The sequence below is a fragment of the Heliangelus exortis genome, chromosome 13 (assembly GCF_036169615.1).
Source record: "Heliangelus exortis chromosome 13, bHelExo1.hap1, whole genome shotgun sequence".
In the NCBI taxonomy this organism is placed as follows: Eukaryota; Metazoa; Chordata; class Aves; order Apodiformes; family Trochilidae; genus Heliangelus; species Heliangelus exortis.
In genome coordinates this window covers 2,677,191-2,699,170 of record NC_092434.1, presented here as the reverse complement: position 1 = coordinate 2,699,170, position 21,980 = coordinate 2,677,191, and the positions used below count along the sequence as shown (strand labels likewise).

The window sequence follows — 21,980 nt, the reverse complement described above, 5'->3', positions numbered from 1 at the left end:
AATGTTTAGGTGACTCATAGCCTTGATTTGTGTTTTTCATTTACTTACACCATCAAACCCTTGTCATGCTCTGATAATGCTTCATATTTACATCATGTCTCTCATCTAAATGGCTTCCAAAGTGCTTCATGTGTTGCTCCCTTACAACTGATATCAGCTTACTCCATCACATTAACACAGCTATCTCTGGAGTGAATTACAGCAGCTATTTTTATCAATATACTATATGCTATGCACAGCTCAAGAGGGGAAAATACCCTCAAAATCTGTTACGAGAGTTTAGGTGGAATGCAATACCAAGTTATAATTTGCCCTGCCCCAAAAATTGCTGATTAAATTGCTCATGTGGAGAGTTGGGTACAAACTGCTGTGGGTCAGGTCCTGGATTTTTCAGCCCATCACAGGCAGCACATCTGGTGGTTGTGCTGAGAGGAAAGGTGACTGAGGAATCATCAGTACAAATGTTATGCTAAATATTTCCACCTAGAATTTATGCTTAGTTTATGAAGCCCAATGTGACAGATTACTTGGGGGGTTTTGTTTTGTGGACTGGGCTTTGTGTCACAGTGAATTTCACCAAAAAAATATACATTGCTGACATTTATGAGATTCTCATGCCTGATTGCTTGAGAATGCAAACCTTTGTGACCACTCTGAGAATTCATTTGTCCTTGAAGACATTTCAGATACACTGCTTTTTAAAAATCCATCATTTTCCTTAACAAATAAATACTGGCATCTCTGGGGCACACGTGCTGAATGACAATGTGCAGAGTAAAAGAGACAGATACAGAGCAAAGAGATTGCAAGAGATTGGATAATCTTGTCTTCATATTTACAAGAAAGTAGATAGAAAAAATATGGTTGCATAATCTTCAGTGGAAGAGGGCAACTATAATAATACAATTTCCCTGAGGAATTTCTAATACAGACGTGTGAATTAATACATTCCATTAATTTTCATCTTTTAGGATGTATAGATGAGGAAACAAACACCCGATAATAACACAAAACACCTTCACCTGGAATGCTGCCCTGATAAATGCAACCTGACATAGAGTTTTAATTTGGTTGTTCTTGACTGGGAATCCCAGCATGCAGAATATTAATTAGCCACGGGGTAGCAATCAACAACCCCAGACACGTTTATCTTGTGTTATATTTGCTGCTTGTGGCAGGTCTTTAATTTGGGTGTAGCTGTACCCCCCCTCAGAGCCAGGTCTCCCAGGGCTTCAGGAGGGTGTTGAGGTTCTGACTGTGTTCCTGCTGTTGATGCACAGTAGATGTCCAGGTGATTCACAAGCAGATAAGTTCCCTCATTCCTTTGTGCTCTGAGAAGCCAGTAAATAAAATCTCACTGCAGAAACTTTTCCTAAGGCTGGCAGATAAGAATCCAATTTTCATAAAGGTTAGGTACCCTTTCCAGTGGTGTTTGACTGTGGGGTGGGGTGAGAGTCTGGATTCTTAGGTGATAACATTTCCCAGAGTGCTCTCTTCATGTGTCTGCCCCGTGGCAGAAATCTGACAAAACTTTTTTCTTGAGGCCCTACAGAGCCATTTTGCTGTCACTGCAGTGTCCCACCAGTTTGCCACAGAGCTCAGTGAGGAGGAGTTTGGCTCAGTGGTTGTTATATCCTGGCTCCACCAGGAAACAGCTACTGAAATGCAGCTGCAGTTGAATTTGTTTGGTGTCCCCACTTCTCCCTTTGATGCAGACACCCCCTCAGTAGATATCCACTCTCTTGAATATCCTATACTCAGTAAGATAAAATTCCTGCCTGCTCAGAGCCATGATTTTCCATTTTAACTTCTGATATAGACTGGAGCAGGCTTGGAAGATCCAGGGAAGAGAGGAGTAGAGTTTGACTGCTGGGCCAAGCTGCTCTCTTCTGCTCAGAGCTACCCTGGGCTGTGTTCTAACAGTTCTTCTGAAGGTTCCTTGTCTCCTTGCCATCCTTTTCCTGACTCCTGAGTTGTAAGAAATGTAACCTGCTTGTTTTCCCTCTCATGGAACAGTCTTTGTGATCTTCCACATGGCTGTCCAGTGGTCAATATCTAATTATGACAAAATGACTGAACTTTCTAGGCAATATTCATGATAAACACAATAAATGACAATACAGCCCATGACCCCTCAAAGGAAGTGAACCTGGCAAGTTCAGATGTTCAGCAGTAACAAGTGAATGTAGCTGCTTCCAGCCAAAGGCAACTCTGGCCCAGGGTATTTGCCTTCTAAATTATTATTTTTAATATAAGTCCGGAAGATAGCAGTTTAAATAAAGTACTGAGCTCATCTATTTTATTCTTAATTTATAGCGGTGCTTAGGGGATGTGCAGATATTTAAAAAGAGTAAAATCAATTAACTTGTGATCCAATTATTTATGGTAGCCACTGTGGGGTTTTATTTTAGAGTACTGGCTCAGCCTCTCCCAATTAAGCACTGTGCTTTGAGAATGTAAAACTTCCATTGTGAAATCTGATGAACCTGCAGTAATCTTCTATCCATTTCCAAATCTAATTCCTCTTTTAGTCCTTTCATAGTTTTTAAATTCCATTCTTTACTCTAGTTTTTGAAAGAAACCCAGTGTAAATACACCAGGATTTTCTAAGTATTAGTTTTAATTCTTTATATAAAGTTAGCTGAGCAGACAAAGAGTTCACTTTCTAGAAAATATACACACCTAATTTTGGGCCTCTCTATTTTACAGTAGACACTTGTCTTTTGCAATCACAAATCTGTGATTTATTACACTTTGCACGTTATAAATTTAGAGTAGACCCTTGTGACAACTTGTGCAATGTGATCATTCTGCTTTTTCATCCATCTTCAACAGCTTTCAGCCTCATGTTCCAGACAGCTGCTGTGTTTACATGGTCATTTCTAAAATGTAAAGAATGGTGGGGGTGACTGTGCTGCTGTGCTCAGAATTATTTTGCTTGGCACAACCTTTCTTGTAGACATTGTCATCTCCTGGACCTGCAGGTGTCAGAAGCTCTGCTGTTTTATTCCCCCAGAAAATCTATGGATTTTTTTGGTACTGCTAACTCATTGCAACCGAGAGCAATATAATATAATAATGTAATAATATAATAATAATAATGTAACAATATAAATAAGGAGAAAACGGGAATGCAGAAGAAAGCCAATGCTAGCAGAGGTATCCATGAACTGGATATCCTTAAACTGACATGGTTTTGATCTAGCTGGCACATCATGGCAATATTTTTCCATCATAGTGTGTCACTGGTGGGGTAAACATAGCAAATTTATCTCCCTGGCTTCACAGTTATGTATCTATATGAAATAGCCAGATTTTTAAATGTTTTTCCCTAGCAGGTCTTACTGTTCCCAAGGTGATGCAGGGAGCACTGAACACTTAATTGAATCAGATTAGTGGATTAAAGAGATGATTTTTCAGAAGGATCAATATGAATTAGAAGGAGGTGCCCAGTGAAATCTAAGGGTTAGATTACATAAGATTAGCTTCCTTGAAGTCTAGACACCTCACACAGCTGAGTAGGAATTGTTTAGTGCTGAATACTTGCTGGAAAAAATTCTGGCCCTTATGGTTGTGATGTCTCACTTTATGCATGCTCAAGCTGAGACAATATGAAATAATATAAAAATATCCATCAGGTTAATGGCTTATTTTCAATTAGAGTAAGAGGTGTGCTTTCCAGTGACAGCATTTTGCTGAGCAGGAAAAATGCAATCTTGGTAATCGTTCCTCTATTATTTCCAAGATTCTTAATAGAGCTTTTCTTTTGATTTGTTTCAAAGCAAGCAAAAATATTGTTATATTATCATTTAGAGTTAATTAAACTGCAAATGAGCTTAATGATCTGTCTGAAACAAAGCTCCATCACAACCTGTTACATATTAACTATCAAAATAAAAAGAATTTTTAAATTCATTGTTAAATATACCAAAGAAAGTAGAAATAAGCAATCATTAATGTCATCCTATTATAAAGTCAGGCTTGAGGCTGGAAAGCTTGAACTGAATGCATATACTCAAATTAGACAGATAGATTGAAAATGGATTTGGAAAAATAAGACTAAGGTCTTAGAAGAAATAAATTAAAAAAAAAAAAAAAAAAGTAACAGAACACAAGAAAGGATATAGTTCTCTCCTCTGTATATGAGTATAGGGAAATCTATGTTACCTACTATTTGTCCAGATTGTGGAAGCAATTTATCATTAAAATGCCATTGTCTGGATTTCCTCTTCTTTTAAAGTCTTCTGTAATATTATGACTTCGTGTGGTCTGTAAGACTCTAGAAGAGACATTCAGTCTGTTTAGGTCTTGAAGCCACTTGGGTGATTTCTGCCCTTGAGTGATGTATTGTCACAGGCAACGTGGCTCTTAAGTAGTGCATGTACAGCAAAGCCTCTTTGTGTCATTAAACTTTGTCATTTTGAGCTCTTGAAGGCTTAATCCCCAGAAATGCTAAGATTTCCTAATGATCTCTAATGGTACTGCTGATGTTCAGCACTTCTCAGGATTAGGGATGTTATCATTCCAGTTTATCCACCTCTAAAGCAGGCATTATCTTATCACTTTGCTATAAGTGCTTTTAGCATGTCAGCCCCAAGTACTCCAAAGGTGAGGAGCATTCTGAAGTCTGACCCTCACAAGCTTTTTTCCAATGGTTTGCTTCATCTTTTTCCCACAGAAATAAGAATGATGGTATACACTGGTTGGATGGTAAATTAGAATTTTCAGAGAGGGCTTGGCTAGCTGAATAGTACAGCAGTGCAACAAACCACAAGGTCCTAAAGAATTTTTCCACTGAAAAAAAATAAAAGTAAGAATGGCTTTTAGTTATGCAGCCAAGGTGGTAGCATGAGGTCCAATTACTTTTGTGTTTCTTAGAGCAACACCTCCAAAAAATGGTATGGCAACACTTTTTGTCTTATGTATTTATAACAGTGTAGTGAAAAAGTAATATTTTTGGGGAAACTTATGAAAACAACAAAATGAAGAACTGGATCTTTTATAATAGCAGCAAATTCAAGGGCAAGAGTGTGATACACCAGGCAGCTCCCTCCTCTGCTTAGCTCTGAGCATGGCTCCCTTCCTGGGAGCATTTGCAGTCAGGTTTTATTTTCAGGAGTCACTTTCCATCCATGAGAGATGAACTCTCCTCTTGGGATCGGAGCCTTCCCAAGCTTGATTCTTCCCACCTTGCTGCTAATCTGTCTCTTATTAAATGGAGAGCAGCTGTAATGTTCTACCTTGTATTTCAGGAGTGAAAATGTATTATTTAGAGCTTATAACATTCAGTTTCAGTCAAGCATTACATATTTCCCCTTTTGTGGTAAATAATTAATGCTGACTTGGATATTTCATGTGTGTGTGTGGCCATCAATTGAAAGTATTAACCGTTTTCTCTATGTTTTTTTTTTTCTTTCTCCTAGTTTCAAGCCACAGTAAAGGAGGGAGTCACAGGTGTAATAGTAAACTTAACTGTGGGTGACCGAGATGACCCAGCCACTGGAGCATGGAGAGCTGTCTACACCATTATCAATGGGAATCCTGGGCAGAGTTTTGAAATCCACACCAATCCCCAGACTAATGAAGGAATGCTCTCTGTTGTCAAAGTAAGAATAATTTGCTGTTGTTCTGTTTTATTGCTGGAGGGTCCACCCATTGGATTTACAGCCCAAGAGAAGGCACAGCAAGGAGAAGTTACTCAAAAATATATAGTTGGCTACCAGCCTTTGTCCAAACAAAATAACTCCTCCTTCTGTCACAGTAACCTCACTTCTTTAGTCAAAAGGACCTGTCTGTTGTTAAATACATTGCCCTTGTGTTAAATTACAGCAAGTTTTCCAGTAAACACCACAATTAATAGTGAGACTTGACAACAAAGTTTTGTTTGTGGCTGAGGATGCAATTAGAATCCAAGGGCTACATTTTGTTCTCAGTCAGGGAGCACAGATGCAAAAAGCATGAAGTGGAGGACCTGGCTTCAGACTGAGCTGGAGGGTCATCTTTGCTCCCATGTTTCTAAAGTTTCATAAAAATTTATGGATTTTCTTCTTTGTATGAAGATAATCCTGTGCCTCACTCATTAGGGAAAATAAAAATAAAATAAATTAAAAAAAAAGGCTGCCTGTACCAGAATTTTCTGTTTGTCTTCAGAAGAGGCATTTTCAAACCTTAAGATAAATGGCATGTATCTTTGTGGCACTGCTTGTTATTTCAAGGTAGGAGTTGAGAAAAACACCTTATGTTACTTATCATAAGTAGCTACTAGGTATGACTGATTTGTTTGCTAAATGCAAATTACATCATAAGTAAGAATGTGTACAGGAGAATTAAATTATACATGTGAGGTATGACTAAAAAGTGTGTGCTCTGAGGTAATGGAACATCTCCATCCTCCATTAAGTCCATTCTGTTCATTACTTTCAGTGCATTTTATGTAACTATCATCGTGTCTGGTGCTATATTCTGACTAAGGATCAGGTGAAATGAATGCTTTTGTCTCTTTCTGGCTAATTGTTTCGTGAGTTTGCAATAGGGTACAAGACAAAAATGTTAAGTACTGTCTTTTCACCTTACACTCTGATTTTATGCTATGTTTTACAGCCTCTAGACTATGAGATTTCAGCATTTCACACACTGCTGATCAAAGTGGAAAATGAAGACCCCCTGATTCCAGACATAGCTTATGGCCCCAGCTCCACAGCAACAGTTCAGATCACTGTTGAGGATGTGAATGAAGGACCAGTTTTTCACCCAAACCCAATGACAGTGACAAAACAAGAAGACATCCCTGCTGGCAGTGTTGTGTTAACAGTAAATGCCACTGATCCAGACACCTTGCAACATCAGACCATCAGGTGAGTGCAGTATTCTTTAATTTTCATCCATCAGATAGTCAATATGTTTTTTGTGTCTGAGAATTTGACTGCCAGTGTGGAATTAAAGTGGTTTGGAGTCTGTATAATAAGTGGAATATTATTTTTTTCCTGGCAATGAAGAGATTTGGTGTGATGAAAACAAAGAAAGAGAGAGGAGGCAGAAGCATTGCAGCCCATGGGATGATTGCAGTAGAACAATCCAGTGCCATAAGCAGTAGACACAGCTTGGCACAGTGTTTTGAAGTTACTTTTAACCTGATTTTTTATTCTTCTTTCATCAAGAGAGCCAGAGAAAGAGTGAAAATTGAAAACGTGTACAGAAGTAATTTATCTGTTTTACATATGATTTAAGTCACTTTATGATCATCTGTAATGTTCCTCCCTATAACAACTGACACATCCAACAACAGAGATATTTTTAGCTGGCTTTCTGTATAACACTTGTAGGAGGGGCTGATGATTATTTGTAATCAGGAAATGTAGTTACTCTACTCGATATAACAACATAACTGCATTGCAAGATCCATGAATAGTCTGTAAAACCATTTGTGCCATTGTCCACATCTAGATTGAATTTATTCTTTGAACACTTCAAATCCGAATCAGATTCAAATGATTTATCTCTTTGAAAAACATGCCTTACTTTGGAAAAAATTTCTAAAGACAGCTGTACTTTTGAAGCAATTTTCTTTCTTATTCTTCAGCTTGAAGTGTTTTTGCAGACTGAGAAAGAATTTCATTTAAAAGCTCAAACAGGCAGGCAAGAATGTATTACATTGGGGAAAAAAAAAGAAGAAAAAAAAGGACTCCCAAGTATTTGTTAGATTCATAAGCACATAGCTTGACCCCAACTGTTTGTCTGCACAGGATTAGGAGTGAAGTGAACTTGCATGGTGTCAGCTCTCCTCTGACCTGCTGGTGTTAACATTTTAAATTAAATGTAGAAATTTCAGACTGGAAACAAGCATCTCATGTTCATTTTGTCCAGCTGAATAATGTAGGCATCAAGTTTAATTTTAATTTAGAATTAGGTTAACGCTGACTTTCATAACTCTAACCAGAGGTAGGATTTCCTAGGAAAAAGTCAGAAATAAGTAAAGTGAGTTGGGACTAGGGATGGCATAGAAAGGAGGGAGCAAACAGAACCACTGCTTTTTCCTGAATGCATCATTTCATCTGGAAAATGTTTGTTCCACTGTGGTCATGCCCAGAAAGAAAAGTTTTAAGTTGGATCCCATTTCTTAGATTCATTTTCATTTACTCACTTTTTAAAGAAAAGAAAAAAAAAAAAAAGAAAAAAATATTTAATTCCCTCTGCAGTTTCTAACTTTTTAGAAATAAAAAATGACAGAAATCCAGCAGGCCCCATTTTAATTATAAACCAACAATTTATTAATAGAACAGTAATGAAGTTTCTGAAATTTGATTTCTTAATCAGGGATCATTGTTATTTTTGTGCCAGATTTAAGAGTTTAATTTTGGGTGCTTCTTCCCAACCTCTGAAATTTTAATCAGAAGTTTCAAGTACACATGTCAATGAGAAGTTAAAGGCCAAATTTAATAACATTTTCTACCTTGGGAAATTAAAAGAAGAGCCTCACTCTCTGAAATCCATTATTAGCAGTAGATCTTAATTAAACACAGTTATGGTCCTCAGAATTTGTCTGTGTGAGGAGATTGGGTTTAGTATTTTTCCTTTTTCTGGATTCAACAAGTCATGGCTATTCAGTAGGTTTTTAACTCTAAATAAGTTGTTTACTGCTGCATATGTGTAATTTTTAATTAAAGCAACGTTGTTCTCTGGTTTCATGGTTTATCATGGTAATATATTTTTATTACCTACCGTGCTCTTGGTTTTTTAAGTTATTTATGTAAATATGTTATTGGGATATTTATTCTCAGTAAGCAATGTGACTCAATGCTTCAGAAATGTCTTCACAAGAAAAGTTTATTAGAACTGGAAAGCGTATCTAATTAATTAAGGAGGAATGAAATGCAGTATTTGAAGCTGGAGAACTTAGAAATGGAGCCCAGACTGCAGTAAGTTTCACAGGAATATGAAAGACTGCCACAAATATCTGAAGCAATATATGTAAATAAGATATATATTTGTGGGGATGTATGTAATTTTTTTATCTGAATCCAGGAGACCCCTCAGGGTTTAAGTGGCTTTTGGAAGCAGAGGTGAATTGTCTCAACTGTAGAATCTAGAAAGCCAATTTTTTGCTTGGAAGTTGACATCCTTTTATTTCATTTTGGTCTCCTCATATTGACACATCTTTAATTTAGTGGAATTACACAAATATGAAGCCAGTAAAGTGCATTTTTCTCTCCTGCAAAATAAGTGTACATATTAATGAGTCTTCATTCCTTAACATCACTCTGTGGGGATGACAGGGCTGAACTTAACCCCCACTGAATTAAAGGCAAATGTGTTTATTTGGCATTTCACCAAGAGCCACTGGACAAGGGATTGGATATTTACTTTGGGAGAGGAACTTTTGCTACTGGGCCACATTTTGCTTTAGGTTACATCATCAAAACTTTGGGGTGGTGCCTGTGGAGCTGATGGAATTCAATAGGAATGTTCCAACCCCTTATTGGTGGTAAGCATGGTCTGAGTTCTGTCAAAAAAACCCAAAATGACTGCCTGGAATTCTGTAAAATAGTGCTGACACTACAGTGAAGTGGGATGCAAAATTCAGTGACTTTCTTCTAAACCCCAAATACCTGAGAAAACTTTTCCAGTGAAATGTTTGCCTTCCTGGAAAAGGCAAGTTTACTCCTGGCACTGCCCTTACATGTAGGGAATGTACGAGCCATGAGGAGCAAAGACAATTCAAAAAGCCTTTTTCATGTCTATTGCAAGGATTTTTTTCAGAGATCCTAAACCCCCTCTGAGCAAGGATGAGGCTTTAAAACACCTGCTTCACAAACACTTAGGGGATCAATTTTGCATACTTTGCTGCACTTCAAGCCTTTCTGAGGCACTTTTGTTGGAGGTGGAGGTCAATAAAGTTGCTTTTTGGGATACACTACAATAACATCCCAAAGTACAGTATGTATATTCACTTAAAAAGTGAATGCTTAGGAAATAACACACTTAGTCACTGCTAAATACATCTCCCAGGCTCTGAAGGACTTGTCTTTGATTCCTAACAACAGGATATTTGTTTTCCTTGTGCAGACAGAGGAGTTCTATTGTGATAAATGAATGGTTGAGCCAAGCTCTCAGCATGCAGCACCAGAGTTTTCACTGTAAGTTACACCCAAGAGCACCTCAGCTTGGCTCTGCAGTTTTATTTATAGCCTGCCTGGACCCAGCCATGGGGAATTTGTAGTGCTTTTCTAGATCTGAAGTTGCCATATATTGGACAGTGCACATTGTTTTTCTTTTCCTCTCTCTTTTGTTAAGATGGAGGGACAGACAGGTGGAGAGGGAGTCTGCTCAAAGTAAAAAATATTTTGACTTCTGTCTATCCTGCTAAATCTTGAAACATGGAAACATTAAGTCTGGAGAGCTGCATATCCAGCAAATAATGACAAAAAAAAGGAGAGATTTAATCATTTCTGAAAAGAAATAACTTTCCCAGTTCTTTTGGGGACTCACCAGCCAACTGTTGGCTCTACAGTATTCTACATAACAATCTTTTACTGAAACTGTGTCTTGAGTCTATTAATATTATCCAGGTAGGTAATCACAGTGATATATATAGGCCTCATTTTTCCTGTTCAGATGATGATTTGTAGCTGGCCAGCACTGTACAGATATATCACTGAATCTGAATTAATGTGGATGAAGCAGCTGGTTAAAAAAAAAAAAAAAAAGTTTCTGGTGAGAACTACTGAGGTGAGGCTGAGGAGAATAAGTGACTGGAGTAAAATCCCAGTGCTGAGAGAATTAAAACATCTGCCAAATCTGGAAGCCTGGTCCTATAAAAGCTCTGGGCAGCATCTAACTGGAACAATTCAGGAAAGCCACTTTTAACTCTGTCAGCTTTAGCATCAGAGCTGTACTGTTACAGGACCTTTTTTCCCTCAGAGTAGTGGAGAGATGTTGATAGTTTGCTTCCCCAAACTGATATCCAGGCCTTTTATTGCCCACAGGCATTCCTTGGCTTGGTTATTGCACAGCCAACCTGTCCCCTCCTTCCCTTCCACACCCTGGAGAGATTTTGCCTTGCATTTCAGTGGTAGAACTTCCAGACTTGCTTTGTCTTATCTGTGCTAATGCCTTACTGTTTGGTTCTTCCTGGCAGTTGCCAGGATTTGGAGGAAAGGTTAATGTCCATAAACTGGGTGCTGTAGCACCTATTTTTTTCCTCACCCTCTCCTAGTGGAAGAGGAGGCAGAACAGAAAGGAAATTTTCACCCAGACTGAACGAGGCAGTTCTCCTGAAGAGCTGTGTCCCTTTCATATGAAAAATAGATTAATCCCTCACTCTTGGATTAGCCCTGAAACAGCAGAAGTGCCTGAATTTAATTACTAAGACTACTAAAGCAGGGATTCCAGGCACTCTCAATCCAATGATTCATAATTTTGCAGGCAACCCAGCTACCTGAAGCCAGACTTTATCACTACTGACAATACTTGTCAGAAGATTGTGTTCCTAAAATTTTCTGTCTGCTCTATTCAGTTGGCATAAATCACACTATATTGATATTAAAGCTATAGATGATAGAATTGAGAATCTGTGTTTCCATGTAATCATATAAGCCATAAAACCAATTTTAACTTCCCTTGGTACTACCCAAAAAGTCCCAAATCTTGATTAACAGGGATGGATGTAAAAATGTAAGGGGAGTTGAATTAGTCCCTCTGTCTTATTGCATAACAATATTATGGCACATTATGATTTCAGCCATGGCAGCACTCAGAACAAATGGCTGGGAACTGTGAAATTGTAGGGCACATTTTTCACGTCACTGACTAAACAATATTGCAGATCTTCCTGAGAAATATAACAATAGGATATATCAGTCACAAGTTGTGCTTGCAGTGGAAGGCAGACCTTGACAATAACTCACTTTGTCATTACTGTTCTCTTCTAGTTTCAAAAAAAAAAAAAAAAAAGCAGGATTTTGCCTCTGGAAGGAGTAAAGAGTGTCTTGATTATAATAAGTTGGATATCAAGTTTGAGAATGCTGTGTGAGCAGGGAAGCTGCCAGGAAAGGGGCTGCTATGAATTTCTGTTAATATTTTAAAGCCACTGGATTCTTGACTCCCACTCAGTCAAGTTAGGTTATGTGTGCACATCTACAGGTACTTAGGACAGGTAATATATAAGATTGTAGCCCCAGTGCCCAGTGTTATTCTATATATGAAGGCAAATCTAGAAAAACAAGCACTCAAAAGTTTTCCAGGCAGGCTGGCAATATGCCTAGGCTGGAATTCTGTCATCAAGTGTAAGGATGGAATGAAGCTGTCTTGTTCTTCTAGTGGAATTCAGCACTTGTGCCTTCCAAGCAGGTGTAGAGCTGAGATGACACAAGAGCAGATGTTGTCTGGCATTCGTGTTGTGATTGGAAAAGGGAAATGCTGTAATTCTTTCAGAGTTTTTTGCCCTGCTGTGAATACACGAGGTGCTGATGTTATGGCTCTATTTCAGTGATTTGCAGTCTCCAGGTTAAGGACAGAATAAGCCATGAACACAGCTCAGGGGCAAAATTCCCACTGAATCTGGCTGTAGGATTTCATCTAGGAACAGAAGCTTTCCCCCAAAAAACTTGTGCTGTATGTTTACAGCCACTGCTCAACTGCAAGACATCCCTGTCTGTGCAGTTCAGGGCATAAAGAACCCCATTTTCTTTCAGACTCACAGATGGTTATTCCTGGAGTAGAATGTAAGTTCAGTGAAGAAATTGTCAGAAGGCTTAAGCACTCATTTTTACTAAATGAAGCTCTGCAATGTTACAGTAATAGGAAAGTCTTGTAGAGTTCAATTGGAATTTTTCTATTAGCTTAGAAATAAGTGTGCCAATTTCTGTAGGATCCTTTCAGAGTAAGAGGGAAATTATGCACTTTGTTAAAGAGGCAGTAAGCCTGCCCTTAACTTCTTGGTTCAAATGTGAATTGGTAGGGACTGACTTCTTCCTAATTTGATGACCATTTTGCTCTAGGTAAATATGCCTACAGAGACATGCATGCCTAGGGATAAACTGGATAATTATAACCCCTGTGCTCCCTGGGGTTATTCCATTGGGGGCAGCTCCATTGGGTAGTGCTTAGCACAGCATTGCCTTCCAGCACTCACCTGGCTCCAGTCTCACTTCCACTGAACTGTCAGAATTTTTATACATTTATTTATTTTAATGGATCTGCCAGAATAATGTTTCCTCTTTTTCCGTTCAAATGGGAAATTTCCAATAGATTTCTCCCAGCCTCAGGCCCAGCCTCTCTGGAGACTCTGTCATTGGTAGCATTTTATACATTTTATACATAAAAAACAAATGCAGCAACCACAGTTTATCTGATAATGCTTTGGGTGTAAACCAATTTTTGTATCAGTAGGGCACAAGGTTTGCAGCTTCAAATGGAGTAGTCAAAAGTTGCTTCTCGCCCTGGAAGCTTGTAAGTTATTGACTAGTGTTTAAAACACATGTTCATAAGGAAAGAAAAACCACTTTTTTTTATCTCCATGTCAATTGTACCATCAGTTTGACCCATGGAAACTGCTGCAGCATTCAGGCATTTAAGTACATGAGAAAACAAAACAGAAAACCATAATATCTTTACTCATGGTATAACTGTCACCTTTTGGACAAGGCCTCCATGGTTGATCTGTCAAACTGAAACATTAAAAATCATTCCCCAGTGATGCTATGGACATTCAGATCCTTAATACCAAGGCAAAAGAATGCATGAGAAGTTTAACTCTTGGGCATCAAATCCAGGGTTAGATAGCACAGAGTAACTGAGAGGGAGTGGTTAATAAGAATTAAATACCTCTGATCCACAGAGCAGGGAATGCAGCAGAAAACAAAACAATGTATGATGAAATAGTGCAAGACTTGGTGAAGCCTTTGCCTCACTGGTACCACTCTGTGGGCAAGCAAAGCCTAGCTATGAAGTTTGTCACCAAATGTCAGTGTGGCAAATTAAGGTTAAGCAAATTAATTCTTCCATTCCCTGTGTTTTTTCATTACTTAATCCTCCAGCATCCAGTGAAAGCTCTTTTTGTGCCATAAACAAATATTTCTCTGAAACTTTTTCCTCTAACTCCTTCACATTTTCCATCCATCACTGGCCAGCAGATTCCTTAAATGACACAAATCTGTCACGTTGCTTAATGTACAGCTGAGAGGAGTTTGGGTATTATGGTGATAAATGTAATCTAAAAATTGTGCTGTACAGAGCAGATTTGTTTGGGCAGTATATCAGAGCAAGTATTCAGATGCACACAAGATACTTTCCCTAACAAAAAAAATGCTACCTAACCTCCAAAGGAATAATCAGAAGTCTTCAGCATGAATTTACCTTTTAGCCAGTAAAGGATAATTTTCCCTTCAAGAATATCCTTTAATATTCAATTTCTTTGTAAAAACTCTGGGGTTTTTTTTTTTGTAGGTCATGTATTAAATGATGAAATATATAGAAAAGGGTCATTTTATCAATCCTGCTATACCTTGTGACATGCTTTTCTGAACCCTGAGCAGAATTTGATTTCTGTCAGTATTCTCTGCTGCTATGTAAGACATGTACAGGACCAAATCTGTTTTGTAGTAACATCAGTTAGACAAGGGATGTTACAAAGAATGTCCCCTGAGTGCAGGTAGCTGAGTGGTGAATCTGACTAATGGCTTTGTTCAACAAGTGAAAAGGAGTATTTTGTGTTTCCAAGATCCCTTGAAGGCAGAGACAGGAAGCAAGGGGGGGTGGAAATTCAGCACAGCAACCTGTGACAAATGTAAGAATCCAGACTTGATGACATTATAAATAAAACAACTAAAGGATGGTTATACACAATCTTGAAAAGTGATAAGGGCCAGACAGGTAGGAGGGAAGTCCATGGGGTTTTAAAGTGCATTTGGACAGCTTGAATGCCTGAGCATCTGATTCAGAGAGATTAGAAAAGGTAAATCACACTTCCTCTTTCATTTGTCTCTGTCAGTAATGATAGTGTTAGGAAAACAAAAGTAACTAACCTAAAATAAAGGAAAAGATGTGACATGGAACCACACATTGCTCCAGCATTTCAGGGCAGAAATTGGTTTTTCTCTAGTTCAGTGTATTCAGCCAAATAAACCTCAGATAGGAGATTGCTTGGTATTACAAAAAGGATAAAAGATAATTAATATTCTTCTGTAAGAACTGCACCCATGAAGTGCATAGGGTGTTCAGAGTCAGCTGGGAAGAAACCAAGAGCTTCTTTAGTGTTATTATTAGCCAGGAATAAATATGCCTTTTTCTTTGTATTATTGCATTGGATGGTAGTGGGAATTTTTCTTGAATATTATATGCTCAAATTATCACACAGACTACTGAATTTCTCACCTACCCTCTCCTTCTTTGTTAATGAATGTTACAAGGTTGGAAGGAATTTTAACTCAGTGGGTATTAATTCCTCTGGGCTACATAACTACACAAATGCATCAAGACATTCTATTTTCCAACTATGAATACATTTATTTTTAAACAAAGCTAAACTAAAGAACTAAAAGGCAAAATGTCTTAATTGCTGCCATAATAATACCAAAGTGACATGTTTTATGGAATTAGTTGAGTTCTATTTCTATGGAAACAAAGTTATTAATTTGCTGGCTCTTCACTGATTTATAAAACCCTTTGAGAATTTCCAGTTATTCCAGATAAAGTCAGACCATTAATCAAACATTAGACAGCTTTGCATACATTTTTCACTTAGACATTGACATAAAATGAACAATCTCACAGTATCATGGTCATGTGTTGTAATATGCAACTGAAAACATAACCTGATGCTGAGCAATGGTGTGGGTATATTTTTTTTTACTAGGACACCAATTTAGTGCAAATTTTAGTGTGTACATCTATAATCTTCCAGAAGTAAAACAGAGTAATTGTCATACCTGGGAGTAACTCATACAATTGCCTTGAGATCCCCCTTGGACAAATTTATTTGCAAGCCCTTGTGTATACATAAAATATTTTTCCTGAAGAAACACTTAGAATTTAGGAAAAATATAGGGAAATGTAGGCTACTAAAAACAAACAACATTCAAGAAAAACCTCTTTTTAAAAAAAACAACCCATATCCTTATTTCCTGCTCTTGCACTGACCTCTAGAGAATTCAGCCTTCACAACAGAATATCAGATACTTACTGGGTTGATCAGAAACCAAGGAATGAACAAACTCATCAGTTGGTGCCCAACTGTGATCAAAATAATTCTGGCTGGACCATTTCATTCTATAAGGGTTTTGTTTGGGTTTGGAACTCCACATATCTCCTCCCTACAGGGAAGGGCTTGAGCCAGGGTAAGTTTCCTATTCCCCAGCATTTCCTCCCAGTGCCACACACCAGCAGGAATTTAAATTTCCAGCACACTCTTGCTCAGGGATGTGGTGGAGGGAAGCTGCAGCCTGCTCTGGGTTCAGGCTGCTCTCCCTGCTGAGTGAATCTTCTCTAAGAGATGTCAGTTCCTAATTCAGTTGTTATTGTGAACTGGTAACATGAAATATACCTGTGGGGATCAGCAGAGACTGCTAATGTGAGGAAAACCAAGAATCAAGCCAGGATTTTCAGCCTGGAGCAGGTACAGCTCAGATGCCAGGATTAGTGGTTTCCTCTTTGGTGAAATCTGGATTCCTACCTGGATCTTTGCCACTCATGGTTAGGGCTGTCAAGCAGGGGAAAACACACACTTATAATTGTAGGATCAGCAGCCAATAACCCCCAAAATCAGTTTTTGGAGGGAGAAACCTGCACCAGCTGCATGATGTGTCCTGGTGTCACACAAGAGTGTGAACAGGGTTGTGCTTCCTGGGAAAGGGGAGGGAAAGCAGGAATGGGGTGGTTGGGCTGGCAGGTGCCAGAATGCAACCTGCCAAGAAACTCAGAGGCTTTTTAAGTCAGCAGAATATTATTGCTCTCCCTTCATCTCTTGTGTAACAAAGCTCACCTTAGAAACAGCTAAATCTTAGAAATAAGTCCTGTGCAAGTTCAGCCAGGTCAGGAATGCCCCAGCCCTGCCAGCACAGCAAACCCTTCCCATTACTTTTCTGGCAGTATCAGCTTCTGCACAGATTTTCCTTCTGAATTGCTACTCATTGCAGTCAACTTATTGTGTGTTAAATTTTGTCCTTTCTTATGCTGGTCCCTTTTTTCCTTTCCTTTTGTTCCTATGCTAAGATAAAAATTATGTTGGTTCATAATATAGTTTTACATTTTTTTTTTTTTAATGGAATATTGATACAACCACGGGAGCTCTACGTTATTATCTTTCCTTGAAGGAATCTCATGGAATTAAGACCCAGGTCTCAAATAACATTTGAAGTACTTTGGTTTCACAAAGTTATTCAGGAATAAGAATATTGCAGGATAATTTTTGTGTTATCTTCTCAGTGAATCCCTAAGTCAATCCTTTACTGTAGTAACAAGTTCTTCCTAGCAGATGCTTCACATCCCTCTTTAAGGATTGAGTATATCCCACTTTATCCAAGACAGGAACTTGGCCTCTTGGTCTTCATTGCTTGGAACCTTTCACTTTGTTATTTTTGACCTTGACTCAACAGATTAAGCAGAGATTTCCTTCAGGGCTTCCCTTTTACAACTTAACTAATTGTTAAGTTCTAATATCAAGGTTATATATTGTAATATCAAGGTAATATCACCATATCAAGGTAGAGGTTTCTGACTCTGGAACTTATTTTCTAACAAAATGTCCACCTTGTTAATATTTTTGCTTTTCTGTATTCGTTTTTTTAAAAAAATAAGCTACAGTTCTTATATATTTGGCACAGTTTTCACCTAGTAAGCTGCAGTCTTTAAAAAACACTGGCGGAAGTGTTGTCTTCCACCTTGAGGATCAAGGATCATAATTTAATCCTTCACTAGAAGTAATTATTTTCTTTGCTAGCAAGCATGACAAAAATACTGCTCATTTTTTCCAGTGTAAGTTCCTCCACATAAATGAAAAGAGCATTTCAGCTTTAATTCACATGAAATTTGTAGTTTCAGCACCTTTCTGAGCATTTCTTTAGCACTGAAGTGTAGTAAGGGATAAGACAAAGTCATGTTCTTAATAATTCTGAATGCCTTGAGGACAGCCAGAAGCTGTGTATATTCATGTGTATCTTCAGATTTAGAGAATATTCTTTAAATTTTTGTCCTTTGTGAACATTCTTCACCTCCCAATGAATGTCTGTAATTAATGGGAAAAGTTGTGCACCTTTAGTATCAAAGGAAATCACTCTTTTCTGCAGGAATCAGTTAAAAAATGTCCTCCTTGGTATTGGTTGGCCTGGGATAGTTCTAGACTTTATTTTTAATTATTTTCAGGGTGACAAGGAGTTATTCATCATCTCTGGAATAACCTATGCCCAATGGCTTCTAGATTTACACTGGACTGTAATTCTTTGAGCTGTTTTGAGGAGAAAAAAAGGAACCAAGAGGGAAACAAAAGAGGGAAGTGGGGGTGAAAGAAACAGATGAAGGAGTGCACAGGGTGGTGCAGTAACCTCTGCTTTGAGAGGCATCAATATTGCAAAGGCTTTAGATTGGCACAGGGCAGAAACTGTGCTAAAATGATTATTCAGCATATTCACCAATTTGTTCCACTTTCCATCTGGAAATTAATTTGCAGCAACATTAATTCCCTTCCTTCCTTAGGAGATGATTCTCAACATTAATATATGTTACTGGGGGCCAGGACTGGCTCTTGGGGATGTGCTGGTCCCCCTGCCCTGCATTTTTGGGGGTGCTTCCAGGTGAGGGTGTTTTCTTTGTGTCTTTAGTATCAAGCAGGGCAAACCTGAGGCTTTCTGGCAGCTGGCAGAAGAAATCCCTTGCTGGGACCAGCCAGCTCCTGGATCCAGTGTCCAACAAGAATTATATTGATCCAGATAGAGTAATGCTTGGCAGCAGGGAGCCACTTCTCACCTTTTTGCCTATCCCTTAGAAAAAAAGAAAAAAAAAACCCTGACACTGAATCTGTGGCCATGTGCTATTTCATGGCTGTGTTCCTTAGTGACATTTTAGCAGTGATTCTGCTGGGCTTTTAGGAAAAAAAAAAATAAAAAAATCCTGTAACTTTTCAAGAGCTCTCAGGACCCTGGTGTGAAAGAGAAAGCAGCAAATGGATTTGCAGTGGGATTTGCTGCTTGTGCTGGAAGCACAGTTGCAAGGCACTGGCATATGCAGAGACTTGGGTAGAGTTTTTCTGCCCAAATCTTCTCTGTGTCACTTGTAAAAGAAGCTCCAGGTCACCTCAGTGTGATTGGTTTGTGAGGCCCAAGTGACATAATGGGAAAACTTCTACTGATTTGCATGTGGCAACAAGTATTCTAACAGCAACAACCTGATTATGTTGGTGTGTTCATCCCAGATATGGTGTATTATTCCCAGCTTTAGGAATAATTCAGATAGTTATAGCCTCCGGGTTCATTTAACCACAGCCCTAATCACTTCTGATTAAAAAATACATAAATGAGTTTGTAGATTTTTTTTTTTTTAAACCTAAGCTTCTAAGGGTTTTTTTTTTGGTTTTTGTTTTGCCCTTAAGGAAAAAAAAAACCCTGAAAATTAGGTCCTGGTATAGAGACATGTTAGAAAAATTGTTCAATAATAACAAAAAAATATTTTTCTTTTCATAATACTATATTTACTGCCTCATTATTACAATTTAATTATTTTCATTTGATTAATTGCTGTAGGTTTTGCATGGTTTTTTTTTAATTATTATTCTATTTGCAATGACTGTCTTATTACTTTCTTCAAGTTTACCAAAGATTTTACTCCTATTTGTGTGGAGAAACAATAAGTAATTAGTCAACCGTTTTCTCATCTGATATTTCTCAGTGGCAGGGGACTAGGAAGTAAATTACTTCTAATTTTTCATTCTGTTTTCATCAGATCACTGTAGACACAGAATTGCAGTTAAAGCCAACCTGTTAAATCATTGATGTGAAAAGCAAAATAAAGCTGCAAGGATGAATCTTTTTGCTCAGATGGTGAAGGGGGGGTGGTGCAGAATTTATCAAGTGCCCTCCAGTTGGAAATAAATGGTGTCTGGAATGTGGCTGCAGCCCTGTCAGCTCCTCCCTTGGGGCACAGGAACCACATTTAATGCTAAAAATCTGTGAGATGAGAGCCCCAGCCTGAAAAATGCTTGGTCACGAGGAGCTCATCACCTTCATCTGCTGTCCCAAGCAGAACAACACCAACTTTTCTTTTTTTTTTTTTCTTTAATTTCCCTCCGATGCAGTGAGGAGCAGGAGAAGCACTGGGCAGATATTGATCTCTCACTGGCAGGATGAGCAGCTGAAGCTCCCTCATTTGACCTTTTATGCTCTGCCATATGCTCCAATTTGCCTGTATTGCCAATCCTTCATTTTTATTTGAATGAAGCAAAAATATCTCTGTGAGAGGAATAGGACTTGTTGCTAGGCCTGCACTTGGCTCTCAGTCAAGCCAAGAGAAAATTCCCCAAGCAGACCCATCACAGCATTTATCATCTTTCCCCACCCATATAAACCAATATTTATACTGCAGCCCCATTAGCTGCAAACAAAAAAGAAAATATTGAAGTAAACAAGGTTCTTGGTTTTTTAGTTTGTTCTGTTTTCAAGGAAAGTAATTCCTGCCAAGATTTGTTACTTATAGAAAACACAGTTTGGGGAGAGAGGCATTTAATATTTATTCTTTCTAACAGATTTTTTTGCCTTAATTAAAGTTTTAAATTGGAATTTTACTTCTGTGAACTGAAAATAGAATATGCCAGTGTTTCTAAGTGTAAGGGCATATAGGTATAGACCAAGTAGTGTCTAGAGTTTCCATTTAATTATTTTGTCTGCATTTTTATATATATATTGTATCAAAAAAGTTCAATTTCAAACATAGAACTAAAAGTAAAGATAATAACTTAAATAATCAATCAATTAATAGTTGAAATATTTCTGACAAAAAATATTTCTGGCTTACATTTCCAGCAGATTTTTGTATGAATTATTGACAACTTATAAGACAACTACCAGGCAGAAAAGGGCTGTAGTAGAGACAAGTGGTCCTCCCAAGGACTGGGCAGACTCCTTTTCTTGCTGTAAATATCAATATATTACTCATAAACTACAAGGCTAAAATGGAACCTTGTTCTAGAGAATTTTCTGTGTTTATTCAGCAGAGATTTAATAGAAATTGCTGAGCTGCTTCAGTTGTGTGCCCAGCCCTGCTGTACCACAGCATTCCTGCTCTGGCTCTCTATAAAATACATGTTTCTTTAGGACAAAAAGATCATTTTCTTGAGGCTGAATCAATGGAAAACTAATATTAACAACTAATATCTGACCCAAACATGCGTGTGTATAAAACTTAAGCCTTGAAAAGCAGCATTTATCAGTCTTGTGCAGCAGCACTGAGTTTAGCAGTGTATGTAATCCTGTCCACTGCCCATCCTGATGGATGTGCCTGCACTTATTGGGGTTATTGCATTATTCCATGTGCCAGAGAAATACAGACAGGGTTAGAATAAGGTGTGTGAAAGCTTATGTTTGTACATAAACTGCTGGACAGTTGAGAGACACTTCAGGATCACCCAGGAAAAAAAAAAAAAAAAAGCTGCAGTGAGTTACCAGCACGATTGTCCTGCAGGGCTGGGCTATGCAACACTGAACTCAGCCTGGAATATGTCCAGTTCATCAAAGAGAAACATGAATTTTCAGTATCCAGAAAAGCACAGAGTGGCTTGTGCCACAACACTGATGAGGATTTTAATTTATTTTTTAAATTTACTTCAAGCTGGCATTTCCAGCATGTGAAAATACAGGCTGCAAGCCCAGGGATCTGCTCCATGAAGCTGAAAAATGACTGCTGCACAGAATCTTTATCTTCAGGAAGCTTAAAAGTGCAGCTGGACTAATACCTTTCTAAGGAGTGTCACCAGAAAATGTGATTTATTTCAGGTTTAGGTT

The 21,980-nt window shown here is 38.2% G+C and overlaps 1 protein-coding gene across 1 annotated transcript in view; it reads left to right on the top strand.

Annotated features, from left to right (window-relative positions):
* Nucleotides 1-21,980, top strand: part of CDH13 (cadherin 13) — a 402,793-nt gene that overhangs the window by 341,186 nt on the left and 39,627 nt on the right. Inside the window, exons 9-10 of the mRNA XM_071756616.1 lie at nucleotides 5,424-5,606; nucleotides 6,601-6,854. Coding sequence (XP_071612717.1) covers nucleotides 5,424-5,606; nucleotides 6,601-6,854 — 437 coding nt within the window. The remainder of the gene's footprint in view (nucleotides 1-5,423; nucleotides 5,607-6,600; nucleotides 6,855-21,980) is intronic.